This window comes from Mustelus asterias, chromosome 3, assembly GCF_964213995.1.
Source record: "Mustelus asterias chromosome 3, sMusAst1.hap1.1, whole genome shotgun sequence".
In the NCBI taxonomy this organism is placed as follows: Eukaryota; Metazoa; Chordata; class Chondrichthyes; order Carcharhiniformes; family Triakidae; genus Mustelus; species Mustelus asterias.
In genome coordinates this window covers 130,976,407-130,991,951 of record NC_135803.1, presented here as the reverse complement: position 1 = coordinate 130,991,951, position 15,545 = coordinate 130,976,407, and the positions used below count along the sequence as shown (strand labels likewise).

General features: G+C 41.8%; 1 protein-coding gene across 1 annotated transcript in view; it reads left to right on the top strand.

The window, feature by feature from the left end:
• The window catches only part of cacna1db (calcium channel, voltage-dependent, L type, alpha 1D subunit, b), a 335,919-nt gene that overhangs the window by 131,123 nt on the left and 189,251 nt on the right, over positions 1–15,545 (top strand). The window contains exons 17-21 of the mRNA XM_078209623.1: positions 3,952–4,058; positions 10,394–10,481; positions 10,573–10,680; positions 10,776–10,828; positions 12,306–12,452. Of these exons, the coding sequence (XP_078065749.1) occupies positions 3,952–4,058; positions 10,394–10,481; positions 10,573–10,680; positions 10,776–10,828; positions 12,306–12,452 (503 nt within the window). The remainder of the gene's footprint in view (positions 1–3,951; positions 4,059–10,393; positions 10,482–10,572; positions 10,681–10,775; positions 10,829–12,305; positions 12,453–15,545) is intronic.

Below are 15,545 nucleotides of genomic sequence, written 5' to 3'. Positions count from 1 at the left end.
TATAAGAATGTAAAAATAATTCAATAAAATATCAGGAAAATAAAATGCTTTAATCTTAATAGAATGTATTATTGTATTCATTCAATTTTCTGCTGTAGTGCTGCCCATTAAATCAGTATATGTTGCATGTACCAGATTTACACAAGTACCTCACTTGAAACATAGAAACATAGAAACATAGAAACCCTACAGTGCAGAAGGAGGCCATTCGGCCCATCGAGTCTGCACCGACCACAATCCCACCCAGGCCCTACCCCCACACATTTTACCCGCTAATCCCTCTAACCTACGCATCCCAGGACTCTAAGGGACAATTTTTAACCTGGCCAATCAACCTAACCCGCACATCTTTGGGCTGTGGGAGGAAACCGGAGCACCCGGAGGAAACCCACGCAGACACGAGGAGAATGTGCAAACTCCACACAGACAGTGACCCGAGCCGGGAATCGAACCCAGGACCCTGGAGCTGTGAAGCAGCAGTGCTAACCACTGTGCTACCGTGCCGCCCGTGAGAGCCTAGCAAAAGCACAATCCTGAATTATATTCTCTTCCTTTCAATCATGCTGTCTGTACAGGAAGCTCAGAGCTCTGTGTGTTTAAATGCATGTAGTAGGTTTAAATTATGAATGCTGATTATTTTTGACACTTAATTTAGTAACTTAAGAGCTGTCAACTCTTTTTGAACAACAGAAACTGACAAGTGGTCAAGTAAACAATATAAGTAATCAAGTAAATAAGTAAACATTTGAACTTAAAATTTTAACAGTTGACTTTTCACTTATACTAGTTAAACCTGAGATCCCACTCTCTTCTCGAGCTGATCTGACTGCTTTTGGTCACTATCTGGATACATTTTGATATTAACTGAAATTATACCTCAGATTCTATATTGCCACATATTCTATATTGATGTAAGATCTGCAATGTATCTGGATCTTTCCCATTGTTATTGATCAAGTAGTGACACTAAATTGATGTAAAATATTAAAACAAACTTGCAGAAGCCTGACAACCTAAGCTTCATACAAGATAAATTGTAAATGTCCAAATGTTCAACTAATATAAAAAAATTGAGAAAAGTTCTGGCTACAGTATTTTATGTTGTTTTGAGATGATTAAGTGATTAACTGTTGTGCAATTAAATGGGGGACGCTGTATGCAATTAACACCAACTCACAGATGCATGGTAAAGATATCTATAAACCTCTCTGTATCAGTTTCCATTAAGTAGAGTCATTACAGCACAGGAGGAGGTAATTTGGCATGCTCTCTGTAGAGCAGTCCAATCAGTTCCATTCCCCAGCTTTATTCCAATAACCCAGTAAATTTATTTTGCTCAAGTGCACGTAAACTTTTTTTAAAAAATTGTTCACCATCTCCGTTCCCACCACACTTGTAGGCAACAAGTTCCAGGTCATTACCACTCACTGCATAAAGAAGTTCTTCCTCACATTCTCCCTGTAACTCTTGCCCAAAACCTTAAATCTGTATTCCCTAGTTCTTGTTCAGTTGGCAAACAGGAACAGTTTTACTTTGTTTTCTTTATCTAAACCTGCCGTGATCTGTGCACCTCTATCAAATTTCCCCTCAGCCTCTTTTACTCCAAGAAGAACAATCCTAGCTTCTCCAACCAAACCTTGTAACGAAGATTCTTCATCTCTGAAAGCATTCAGGTAGATTTGCAAGAACCCTCATACCCTTCCTAAAGTGCGGCGACTAGAATTGAACACAGTACTCTAGTTTTGACCTAACCAGAGCTTTATAAAGGTTCAGAAGACCTCCCCTGCTTTAGTACTTAATCTATTATGCACTCTATTTTTGAATGCCAAGAACCTATAAGTTTGCTAATTACTCCCTCAATTTATCTCAATAATAAGCATTTCTAACTTTTCTTTGTGTGAGCATGATGGTTTTATTTAAGTATGGTGATCATCTTCTTGATGGATCAATGCCAGCATGACCAGGCTACAAAAATCACAGTGCTAACATGTTGATATTCCATTTTCGGTACATTTTTTAATGTCAACAATTTACAACAAAACAACTAACACTGCAAGAGGATGGTACCACAGATACTGGAAATCTGAAATAAAAATTGAAAATGATGGAGTGGTGACCTATTAGACCTAAAATATGAAATCGATTTCTCTCTCCACGGATGCTGAGTGTTTCCAGAATTTTCAGTTTTAACAATTAACAATGCAAAGTTCATTGCAAACGCAACTTAAGGCATTTAATTATTTTCCTTAATTAAATCTCCACATCTGTAGTAGTAAGAGCAAAGGCTCATTTGAAGCTTGAGAAAACATCACAAAGCTTGGCTTGGAAATGATCCAGGCCTCCTATTTAACAGAGGGGAAGTGTCACTGACAAATAGTTACTCTAAATGTATCTGAAAATAAATGTAAAGTCTGATGTGTTATTTTTATGGGAGAAATTTGTATATAACTGTAGAATATAATGCTTGATTCAGATTAATGGTGTGAATGTTATTTAATCACAAATTACACAGCTGTTTGAAGAGTAAACTTTGTAATTGATCTTTGAGATGTTTAATTTGCAGTTATATTTTAATTGTTCTGAGTCACTGGCCCCAGAGGGAGTGCGTGAGAGTGGTATAACAGTGATGTAACAGTCATAAAACCCTGAGTTACTGGTTTTTCAGATATGCTGTGATTAGGATTTGCATTTTGGATTTTGTTTCCCATGCAACAGCTAACCAGATTGAGGACCGACAGCACTAGGCTACAGCCGGGGAGCATTGCAAAGAGAAGAAAGGAATAGAGGAAAATAATGTGCCTTGGGGGAATATTTGGGGGTAGGGTGGGAGAGAAATTGACGATGTGGATAGATTGCTGGGGAGGCATGTGTATAGAGAGCATGGAAGGAGCAGTACAGACAATGCGGTTGACTCTTAACTGCCCCCTCAAAAGAAATTAGGGATGGGCAACAAATGCTGGCTCAGCCAGCGAAGCCCACATCCCATGAAAGAATTAAGAAAAAGACTGGACAGGATGGGCGCTAGGAAAGGTGGGCTGTGGATAAATCACAGGCAGGAGAGTAGGAGGAAGGCCATGATAGACCATGGTGGCTCATCCCTGGGTCTGGGAAACAGTTTGATTGGGGAGGCCAGGGAAAGCACTTCTATTCCTTCAGGCTCACAAGTAATGCTGGGAAATGACACTTATCTGTTGTATCTGGCTTTGTGTTTCCTATTTCCTGGGAATCCCAGCTTGCAACCATTAAGTCTAAAACAGAGCTAAAATCTGAGGCACATATTATTGAACTATTCAAAATAGGGACCCAATTCTGGAGTGAATGTTTGTTGCCTGTCTTGATTAAAACTGGAAGTAAAGGTAGGTTGGGGTTGGGTTTCCTATCTTTGAATTATTAACTCAACCTTCTTCTGCCCATCCTGTGTGGTTAAAACTCTCCTCATTAAGTGTACCTTTCTAATAGTCAAAAATTAACATTATAATGAAAGAACCAATAAAATTTGTCCTTGCATTACTTCAACTGATGTATTCAACCACGACAACAACTTACATATATGCAGCTTTCCCAATAACCTAGTACAATATCCCCAAGGCATTTTGCTTTAGCATTCTCACCTAATTGCCACTGACAACAGAAGGAGATAATAAGGTGGGTGTTTGGTCAAATATGTAGGCTTATAGGAAAAAGAGAGGCTGCGAGGTTTAGGGAGGGATTTGAGAGTTTAGGGTCTAGACAGCTGAAGTCATAGCAATCAGTGGAAGAGCAAGGAAAATTGAAGATTCTGTATTTCTGGTCTTCAGTTGCCAGTGTTATTCTTCTCTATGTATGCATGCATTCTAAAAGAAACAAATTATTCAAATGGTAGGGACAGATAATAAATAATGCTAGACAGACATTGCAAATATTCAAACTTCTTATTTCCATTTTATACCTTTCCTTGCTTTACTTCTTCAGATGATGACATATGGAGCATTTTTACACAAAGGTTCTTTCTGTAGAAATTATTTCAACTTGTTGGACATCCTGGTTGTGGGTGTGTCACTCATTTCCTTTGGAATTCAGTAAGTATCTGTTTTTATTAAATTAACACTGACAATTCCAGAATATCCTGACATTGTAGTATATCACACAACAATGTAATGATTTATTTTTCTTTTTGCAAGGTATTTCTTACCATAAACCAAAACCAGCAGGTCTATAAATTGGCTACTTTCTTATAACTTTGAATAGATAATAAGTAACTCTCGTTAAATATAAAAGTTCAATGCCCTTTAGAAAGTACAATAAGGGAATGATGAGTGATACAGATATTGATGAAAACTTGCGGAAGCACTGATTAAATAAATAGTGTTATATTAGACTTCACAAAAAACTGTGACATAACGTGAATGATGATAGAATCATGGAATGGTTACAGCACAGAAAGAGTCCATTCAGTCACTATGTTCTTGCTGACTCTCTACTCTCCCTCCTTGCCTTTTTCCCATTGTTTTCCTTCAAATATTTATCCAATGCCTTTTTTAAATCCACAATTGAATCTGCCTCCAACACATTTTCAGACAAGTAGTTGATGATCCCTTTAAATAGTGCTGCCACATTCAATTGTGAATGGCATTGCATAATTAAACAGCTAACTGAAAGAGGAGGCTGCACAAATATCCCCATTCTCAGTAATGGCCCTTCGCTCATTACAATGAAATCCTGAATTGTCATTCAATTAATTTTTCCTGGAGGAGTTATGATTTTTACTAATTAATTTTCCCCAGCAAATCCCTGATATTTATTTAATTTTTCCAAATATAGTACACATTTTTAATTATTTCAATTTCCCCAGCAAAGCCCTACGTTTTTAATTTTCTCCTGTGAAACACTGATCTTAAATAATTTTTTTTCAGACTAGCCTTGATTTTTATTTAATTAGCTTTCTCTCATGATTAATTTTATTGATTGAAATCTAGAACTCATTTAAATAATTTTGCTCATTACTTTCTTCATCCAATGGACAGAATTTTACCAGCCCTGTGAAAGTGGGAATGTAGACAGAGGAGCCAGTAATCCATGACAGACACATTGGCAGCAGACAGGTAGTTAAGGTCAATAAACAGCCAATTGCTGGGTATTTTCTTATTTTACCTGATTTGATCAACAGTGCATGGGATGTATGGAGGCTCATACTCTTGCCTACTCCAGTGAGGCAAGATCTCAGTGGAAGTTGAGTTGTGGAGGGAAATAGCAGCCAAACTTTGAAGCTGTCTACATGTTGCATCTTAAAGAAATGACACCATTAAGTTTGGAGGCACTGCAGTCAGTAGAACTATGGTGAAGTCCTATTAGTGGAAATGTATCTTCTAGGTACACAGCAGCCACTGAGGCATGGCAAAGTTCTTGAGAGACACATCACAGTGGAGACTTCATCAGGCTATGGGGTCAATACTTACAGTCTTCAGAGTAGCAAGAGAATGGGATGCAGCTACATGGGGTGCATGTGCACTGGCTAGGAGAGCTTCAGGAGCCTCCTTCCTACATTCCCAATTACCTCAACTGTTCACTAATGGGTGTGGACAAGCAGATTGTATCAGTGTGGCAACATCATATTTGCCCAAAAGTGTACTGTCAAGAGGTTCAGCTTCATTGCAATGTCTGAGCACTAATGTTTCTGAACACTGCACCTCTCGAGGAGGTGGTGGAAGGACTCTGTGATACACCTGAGCAGAGTTGAGCCTGTGAGAATTGGTGGGCACCCAATTTCTGTAGCCTTAAATGTGACATTGGCGCTTAACCTTTTTGCCTGTGGTCCATTCCCTGGATCATCAGGAGAACTGTGGGACATTTCTCAGTCAACGGCTGGCACTCCACTCATTGCACAACACCCAGTCCAAGGTGACCTGCTCCCTTATTGGTTCCTCAACATATTGCTCCAGAAAACCATCCCGTATACACTCCAGAAATTCCTCCTCTTTTGCACTGTGACTAGTTTGACTCTCCCAATCTATATGCAGACAAAAGTCGTCCATAATCACAGTTGTTCCTTTATCACATGCATCTCTGATTTCCTGTCTAATGCTTTTTCCAACATTATCACTACAGTTTGGTGGTCTGTATACCACCCCCACCAATGTTTTTTGCTCCTAGTTGTTTCTTAACTTGACCCATACAGATTCCACATCATCTATGCTAATATCTTTCCTCAGTATTGCATCAATATCATCTTTAATCAACATGCAACTCCACCGCCTTTTCCTTGCCCTCTGGCCTTCTTAAACTCTGAATAGCCCTCAATGTTTAGTTCCCATCCTTGCTCACCTTGGAGCCATGTCTCTGTAATGCTAACAGATCATACTCCTTTACATCTATCTGTGCAACTAATTCATCCATTTCATTTTGAATGCTCCGAGCATTCAGATACAAAACCTTAAATTTTAATGTTTCTTCTCCCTTTCCTACTATTTTTTACTCGGTCCTTATCTGATTCTGGCCCTTGATTTCTCTGCCTATCACTTTCCTTATTCTCCTTACTGTTTATTCCTCTTGTTCATCATTCCCCCTGCTCTGAATCTTTGCAAAGGTTCCCTTCCCCCTGCATATAATGTTCATATATGACAAAGAGAATGCATGTATTGGATTCATATCTCAATAGAAATACATTCAAAATTAAAATAGACCTAACCCTGAATTATAATTTTATAAACTTTTTTAAGCTATAATTTTGACAGTAAAACCATTTTTTAAAACAAACTTTAAGTTAAGATCCATAGAATTAAGATAACTTTTTTGGCTATTGATTCTTGTGATTACAAAAATAGTTTCTAATATTAGAAATAATGATGGTCATAACCATAAAACCTGTTCCTTGGACCAAAGCATTATCCATTACCATGATGGAGTTCTACCATTTGAAAAGGATTATTTAGAGCACAGGGGTGTTTTTCATTAAAATTATCATTTCCATCTGTAAAGTTCAGCATTATAATTACCATTTTATTCCCTACAATAAAACCACAACTCTTACTTTCCTTTACCTTTTTTTAGCCTTTTGTCATGTAAATACAAACCAATTGGAAATGGTTGAGTGCCACAAATGAGATGTTAAAGAGCCACATGTGACTCCGGAGCTACAGGTTGCGGACTTCTGGCCCAAAGAATCCTGCATCGTTGTCTCTGCTGTGCATTGCACAAACTGGCACTCCAGAGGGTAGTAGCATGAGCCAGAAGAAGGCGTTGAGTGAGCTGTATTCTCAGAGGAGGAGGATGAGCATGAGATGCCTCAGTAGATGCCAGCTGTTGAAAATGGCGGCATGGGGCTTAGCTCACAAGGCAATGATATGAGCTTTGCAACTCTTTGATGAGCAGCTGTTGCACATGAGGCCAAGTGCAAGAGGTTACCGAACCAAAACGTTTTCTCTCCTAGAGGCAACCTTGCTGACCTTTCATGAGAGACCATTACCATCTTTCTATATCCATTAGCATTATATGCAAGATGCTATGTTCATGTTCATGAACATGTTCAGATGTTCATGAAGTCCTTACTTTTCTATACCAGCCATCTATTTGATTCTATATCTGGTCATTGTCAAAAAGTTGCATTAAGATAAAAACAGGTACCATTGTATATTGAATGTCCAGACCTTTAACTCTCATTAAATATTAAATTTTTCTGCACTGAACAAATTATTTCCCAATGAAACTCTGTGTGGTATTCCATGCATTTACACACATGCTTATAGTCACTTCTCCTGGGTGCTTCCCCTGTGCCTGGAGTTAATCTGGTGCCAGCCTGTTGCCTTTGCTGCTCTGGTGCATTAGATCACTGTGGCCTATGAACTCTGGCTGCCTGAACCCTACAGAGGCTATCTGTATATGTTCAGGGACCACCTCAGTCATCAGACCAGTATGCAGCGTTGGTGTCACCAGCAAAGAGGCCAAGGGCCTGCCTTCAGTTATCGAAGTGCTTCCATTGCCTTCAGCCTGCCCCTCCTCAGCCCATTCTGGCCCCACATGCTTTCCCATGATTGCCTGCAGTGGTTCAGCTCCTGGCAATGCATGATGACTCACCTCATCTGTCCTTTGCTCCATTGATGTCATGGATGAGGCTATGCTGTAGAGATCTTTGTATACCCCTGCATCCACTCTGTGCTATATGCTCCATGTGTTGCTCCATGAGGATTAGCACTCTTCGAATGGAGGATGCCATGCGTACACCTGCCAGAGTTATGGAGTGACTCAAGGCAGGGGCGAACCCCTGCATGGGTGAAGTATGGGACTTCATGGTCTCTGGAAACCGTGACGTATTTTGCACATTTTTGCTTGTGCAGCATCCATTGCTTTGCTAATGACATCCAAAGCTCACCATCTGCATGGAGCTGAGCATCACTGGGCCATTCATCACTTCTCCATGGGGGAGGTGGCCACTGACTTGATTACCTTCTCCTGCTCATGTATGCACAGCTCACAGTAATTGTGTCATGTGTTCTTCCACACGTAACCAAGCCCACTGACATGAGTGGATGTGCTGGAATAAAATGGTAGAATATCTTGAGATGGCATTGAATCCTGTGAGCTTTCCAATGTAGCCCGAGCCTTTGTCTTCCTCGTCTGCTGCTCTAGCTGCTGGAGAGAAATTATTTAAATGAAATTGCTGCTCCTTCAATTAACCCCCCAGTGCCACTTCTTGGTCAGGAGCTTCATGTGGCTTTAAAGGATACACATTGGACAGAGATTTGTGCCTTCCCTCATGGCGAGTTGTGTGTTGGTGGGGTAGTGCATTTAATTGGGCAGACAGGTGGCAGGTGAGGACTCTGCTATCTTCGCACCTCCACCCTGATTAGGTGCATAGTGGGAAACCCCATGGACAGCCTTCCTGCTCCGTCACCAATTGAGGCAAGTGGACAATTAGTGGCACTTAAGGACCTCATCCTCCTGCTGCTAGTTGATTGGGGTTTCAACATGTGGGGAGCAGGCGCTTGCATACTTTCTTGCAGGTTCCCAGGGACAGGTCCCTCATTCAGAGGCAATCAGAACTTGATTGAAGGACCCAGCATTGGGAAGGGCTCGCTGTGAGCCATTGCCTATCCTATTGTCAAATCACTGCCCTATTCCCTGTGACCCTTCCCCACCCTCCGATGTCACTTTCTGCCATCACTTACCTGTGCCTCAGTCCTTCCTCAATCTGAGGTATTGAGTAGCATCCACCATCTCACCTGTACTGCTTCTGGGTTATTGAAGAGCTGCTGACTTCTGACTGGCAGACAGCTCTTGGTGGACCATTCCAAAAGAGGCAACATAGAGGTCTCACCTTTTTGCCTCCACAAAATGCAGCCTATTGTCTTTTGTTATATTCATTCATGGGATGTGGGCTAGCTGGCATTTGTTTGCCATTGCGAATTGCCCTTGGGAAGGTGGTGGTGACCTGCCACCTTGAATTGCTGCAAGCTACCTGGGAATGTTGGATGCCAAATTTGTTTTATCCATTTTCCATAGTTTTTAAGCTGTCTTTCCCTCAAAGACAGGCTGCCCTGTCGTGAGCCATCTGATCTCTCTACTCTCCTTCTCTATTGGTGTCACCAAGGTGATGGAAGACACTCTACGGTTATTAATTCTCTTGTTGCAAATGATCCAGGTTCTTGCAACAACCACTTTGTTGCTAACTGTGTCCGCAACCTCAAGCCATAGCCTCTTGGTGAAGCTAGCTAGCATCCTCCTGTAACTTTCCCACCCTACCCTACCCCTAGCCTCTTTCCTTGGCCTACTATACCTTTCATTTCTTCCCTATTCTCACCCTACACTACAAAATATACAACTACCAATATATATGAATGACCAATTCATATAATCATCATTACAACCTTCCCTGCATTTGGCTGATTTGTGGTTGGATCTGAGCAGCTACTACATAATATTTATGTCTGATCACACATTTGTAAAGGAGTATTTCTTTTAAGTTGGGCATGTGAAGATGGTAATTAAACAAATACACCTTCATATGGAAAACATAGCTACCGCTACATCCTAATCCCATATATCTTTATTCTCAATGATACTTGTTAACTTTAGGCATGGTTTCATCTTTGCGTATCATAGATAATCTATTGTGGAGGAAGAACTGTTCTGGTTTCTCAACATGTTTCATACAGTCATGAGCTCTACCTTTGTTTGGTAGGACATTCAAAAAAATGCATTTTCCAATTTGCTAGAAATATGAAGATATCTTCATGAACACATTAATGTCACGACCCATGGTGATCATAGCAATCCTTACCCAAAATCATTTACTGGTTTCTAAAAAAGCTAGCAAAAAGAAACAAAGAATTTGCATTTATAAAAACCTCATTGCATCTTCAGAACCTCCCTAAATGCTTCATGAAAGAGTAAAAATGAATGGTTGCTTGTTTCCTCACAGGTCGAGTGCTATTTCCGTAGTGAAGATCCTTCGTGTCTTAAGGGTGTTAAGGCCTCTTCGAGCAATCAACAGGGCGAAGGGACTCAAGGTTTAATTTGATTATTTTCCATTTATTTAATTACTTACTATGGCAATTTAAAGACTGTAACATCTTTGTTCACACTTTTTTCATTTTACAGCATGTTGTTCAATGTGTGTTCGTTGCTATTCGAACTATTGGAAACATCATGATTGTTACAACTCTTCTACAGTTCATGTTTGCTTGTATTGGGGTTCAGCTGTTCAAGGTAAGTCCTAATCATATTTTATCTACATTTTTCTTTCAGTTTGGATTAAAGTTCAAAATTCTTCCAGTTTAATTTCAAATTTTATAATTTTTCAGGGCAAATTCTATCGTTGTACAGATGAAGCAAAACAATTTCCCGAAGAATGTAGGTAAGAAACATACTGAACTAGTCTATTTATGTGATGAAGTGTTTTGATTTTGATGGTGATTTACCTCCTTCAGTCCATATGTTATTGACATACAGTAAAAACAATCTTTTTTGCGAGGATTTGAAATCCTACTTTTTTCACTAATACTGTGGCCTTCCTCCTCACGTACTGCTGTGTTACTCTCAGAAGTTGGCAAAATAACATATAAGAAAGGCTCAGTGATCTTCCCTTTAATCTTTTTCTGACTACTTGGAAAGCACTGCTCGTTGGCAGCTTTCTACAGGTTGTAATGAAGATTCAAGTGTCATACCCATATTGTTATGTTAAATGTGTCAACACGCCATTTTAATTCATTTTGACTGAAAAGTTTGACTTTAGTTAATTGAATCTGTGGGAAATATGTTTGGGTCAGAATTTTATATTGAACAATTCAGCCCGGAATCGCTTGAAGACACAGGGCAACATGGCAGTTGCAGGATTCGGAAGTGCACCCGCCAACAATTAAGTGGGCAATGAAGCCAATAGGAACCAAAATAAGTCAGTTGTCAGTGATTTTGCATGGCCCATCCACTATTATAGTTGGTGAGTGGGTCAATCGGCCAGACGGCCTTCGCATTTTAGCTGCAAACTCCACCCAGTGCGGAATAAAATGTCTGGTGCTAACTAAAATAAAGGAAGTCATTTGATCAATGAGACAATAGGGGTGGCACGGCAGCACAGTGGTTAGCACTGCTGCTTCACAGCTCCAGGGACCTGGGTTCGATTCCCGGCTTGGGTCACTGTCTGTGTGGAGTTAGCACATTCTCCTCGTGTCTGTGTGGGTTTCCTCTGGTTGCTCCGGTTTCCTCCCACACTCCAAAGATGTGCAGGTTAGGTTGATTGGCCATGCTACAAATTGCCTCTTCGTGTCCTGAGATGCGTAGGTTAGAGGGATTAGTGGGTAAAAATATGTAGGGATATGGGGGTAGGGCCTGGGTGGGATTGTGGTCGATGCAGACTCGATGGGCCGAATGGCCTCTTTCTGCACTGTAGGGTTTCTATGAGACCTGCTGTCAGGTGCTTGAATTTGCAGTGTAGATACAGTTTGCAACATTTATTTAACTCATTTCATTTTTGGAGTACTGCAGCACTGTGGGACAGCGTCACAGCAACTGTTATCCTTCAGGGAGCACTCGCTTGCATCTCACTACACCTGCCAACCTCACCATTGCCTCCCCCCAGCAAAACTCAGCCTTTCTCAAAGCACTAATTGGCCAGCCAGCGTGAAGTGGCAGTCGGGGGTTGATTGTGGTTGCAAGCGCATATCGTGTCCATTTCAGGCCCGCCAATCACACGCTCGCGAGTACAAGATTCAGGCATTGAATTCTGATACATCAAAGCTATGTAGATACATTTTTGGTTACAATGATCATATGTAGTGAATTAATTACAAAAACTTAAGTTCACGTTTTAATTGATTCTTTTAACTTTTATAAAGGGGAACTTTTATTCTTTATAAAGATGGTGAAGTAGATCATCCCGTAATTCGTGATCGGGTTTGGCACAACAGCGATTACAACTTTGACAATGTCCTTGCAGCTATGATGGCATTGTTTACAGTGTCAACCTTTGAAGGCTGGCCAGCGTAAGTACATGTCTCATTTTTCCAGCCAATGCTGAGAGGTAATATTGACAACTGATCATTTTAGAATTATCTTATGTTTGACCCATGCAATTTTATTTAGATAAGCAATGATTGTTACATTTCACAAAATAGATACATTACGATTGACACAAACCCGGCTGATGTTAACTGCAAGGTGTCCCAACTTAGAAACATGGTGGTGTATAGTTTTGTCTACAGGAATAGTATAAAGGCCACATGTGACACCCAGCGAGAACAGTAACCAGCCCAGTCGTACACTTATGAAAGACTATTTATTGCAATAAAGGTAAGACACATATACACGAACAAGACTATGGTGATCAAAGACAGTTATGTACAAGACTGCTGAACACAACCACACAGTTTAAATAGGAATTACCTTTCTGATCCAAAGAACGTTAGCAAGATCTGAACTCTTTGAGGACTTCTCTCTTCCCAAACAACATCCAATCCAATAGATCTATAAGTAAAGGCCAGCTTATAGTTACCTCACGGGTTTATAGTTACCACACAGTATACGACTAAGTAGTTATTGTGGGGAGTGTCTCCTCTTGGTTCAGTGAAGATACTGGTTTTAACTGCCTCCACAAAGTTATTCAGCACTCTTGCTTTTGGTCTGCTAACCAGCACCGGCTTACAGGCTGCCAGCTGGACCCTGCACCTCAGACTGCTAGATGGATATTGCCAACTGCTTCCACAAATAGGTTGCCAATTATATCCTTTTTTCCTTTGAAGATACTCTCTGGCTGTGATTTACCAGCTCATTCTGCTGGCTGATTGGCGAGGCAAACCGGTAAGATAGGGCAAGAGGCAAAAAGGCAGGATCGTGTCCGGTTTTTCGTCTCTTGCGATCTTACCTAGACTGATTTGCTGGTGAAATTATCTAGGCGCGAAACTTATTTCAATATTCATGACATTATTATGTCATTAGGGAGTCCCGAATGCTATTGTCTGGGCTCACTTGTACTTGTCCCTCACTGGACGAGGTCCTCACTGGCGAGGATAACTTATGGTTCCCACTAACGAGGACCAGATGGGATGGTCTTGTTGGTGGGAGCAGAGGCAGTTGAAGCCCCCCAGGTGGTTGGGGGCAGAGCTGGGCAGTGCCTGCCTGGCACGCCGGGCTTGCCCACCTGACACCCTGGCTGTGCCCACCAGGCACATTGGCAGTGACAAGGGGGTAGGGCCTGAGGGACTGGGGACAGCTAGGGCTTGAGATGGAATGGAGCCATGATGGGGAAGGGCAGGGGGATCTCCATGGGGGGGAGAGAAAGGGGAAAACTTTGCAGTGGGGCTGGGTTGATCAGTCGGAACAGTGATCGGGGGGATGGGAGACATTGTCTGGTGCAGGGACTGAGGGTGGGTGGAGGTGCTATTTGGAACTCTGAAGGGGCATCGATTAGGGGGTGGGGGAGGCGATGTCCAGGGCGGTGATCAGGGATTGGGAGCCAATGTCCAGCACGGTGATCAGGGGACTGTGGGCCGATGTCCGGGGTGGCGATCGGAGGGCTGGGAGCCGATGTCCGGGGTGGCGATCAGGGGGCGTGAGGGCCAATTGTACAGGGCCGATTGGGGGGTGATGTCCAGGGCAGCGATCAGGGGCACTAGGGGAGGATCAAGCACAGGGAACGATTGGTGGTGGGTCCAGATGTCTGCAGGGAAAGGGGGGATCTCTCAGTATTCTGGAAGATTGGGACACCTTCGCAATGGTTCCCAAAGAGCTGAGATTAGGCTCTGCCCCTTCCCCTACTGGCAAGAATCACATCTGGACTCTTTTTTAAATTAAGTGCTGTACGATGGGTGGCACGTTGGCACAGTAGTTAGCACTGCTGCCTCACAGTGCCAAGGACCCGGGTTCGATTCCTGGCTTGGGTCACTGTCTGTGTGGAGTTTGCATGCTCTCCCTGTGTCTGTGTGGGTTTCTGCCGGGTGCTCCGGTTTCCTCCCACAATCCAAAGATGTGCTGGTTAGGTAGATTGGCCATGCTAAATTTCCCCTCAGTGTCAGGGAGATTAGCAGGGTAAAATCTGTGGGGTTACGGGTATAGGGCCTGGGTGGGATTGTTGTCGGTGTAGACTCAATGGGCCAAATAGCCTCTTTCTACATTGTAGGGATTCGATGATTCTATGATTGTGACTAGGAGCTCACCCAAAAGATTAATGCAATTTTCTCCTGTTTTCATGCTTCTTCAACGCTGTGAACTTTCTTCATAAAATTCCACTAACTATATATTTAGCTGCCTGTCCCTTTGGCTTCTGTTGTTCTAAGATTACTTATGTATGCCTTTCCTGAATGGTACCATTGACTACCCCAAAGTATTTCTGATTAGCAGGATGATGTATTTGCTTTGTGCTGTCTACAACTACTAATCTCTTTATTGGGATTTACATCTTGTAAAATACCTCTTGAAATATGGACCTGCTGGCATATTCATGACAGTGTAAAGCCTTTTTTATGGTTTATGTGTATTGCATATTTTATAGTGTTGATGTAAAGCAGAGGAGGGAATCTTACTTCACTTTAGTTCGGAGTCTTTGGTTCTGAACACTTGATATACATTTTACAATGTACAATTTTTCTGTTGGGAAAAAGATATAAAAGTCTGAGATCACGTACCAACCGACTCGAGAATAGCTTCTTCCCTTCTGCTATCAGACTTTTGAATGGACCTATCTTATATTAAGCTGACCTTTCTCCACACCCTAGCTATGACTGTAACACTATGGCCGGGGTTCTCCAGCCTCCCAGCTGCGCGTTGCCAGCCAGCGGGAGGTGGCGCATTGTTTACGAGTGACCGGATTCTCTGGTCCTGCCGCTGTCAATCGAAATTTCGATTGGCCCACAATTAGTTTGGTGGGAAACCCATGGGCATGGGTGCGCTGACAGCAGGACCAGAGAATCCCACCGGCATGAACGGCTGGATAATTCTGGCCTACATTCTGCACCTGTCCTCCCCTGTGTACTCTGTGAACGGTATTTTTGTCTGAATAGTGTGCAAAAAACAATACCTTTCACTGTATACCAATACATGTGACAATGATAAATCAAATCAAACAAGTTTAGCAGTGATTG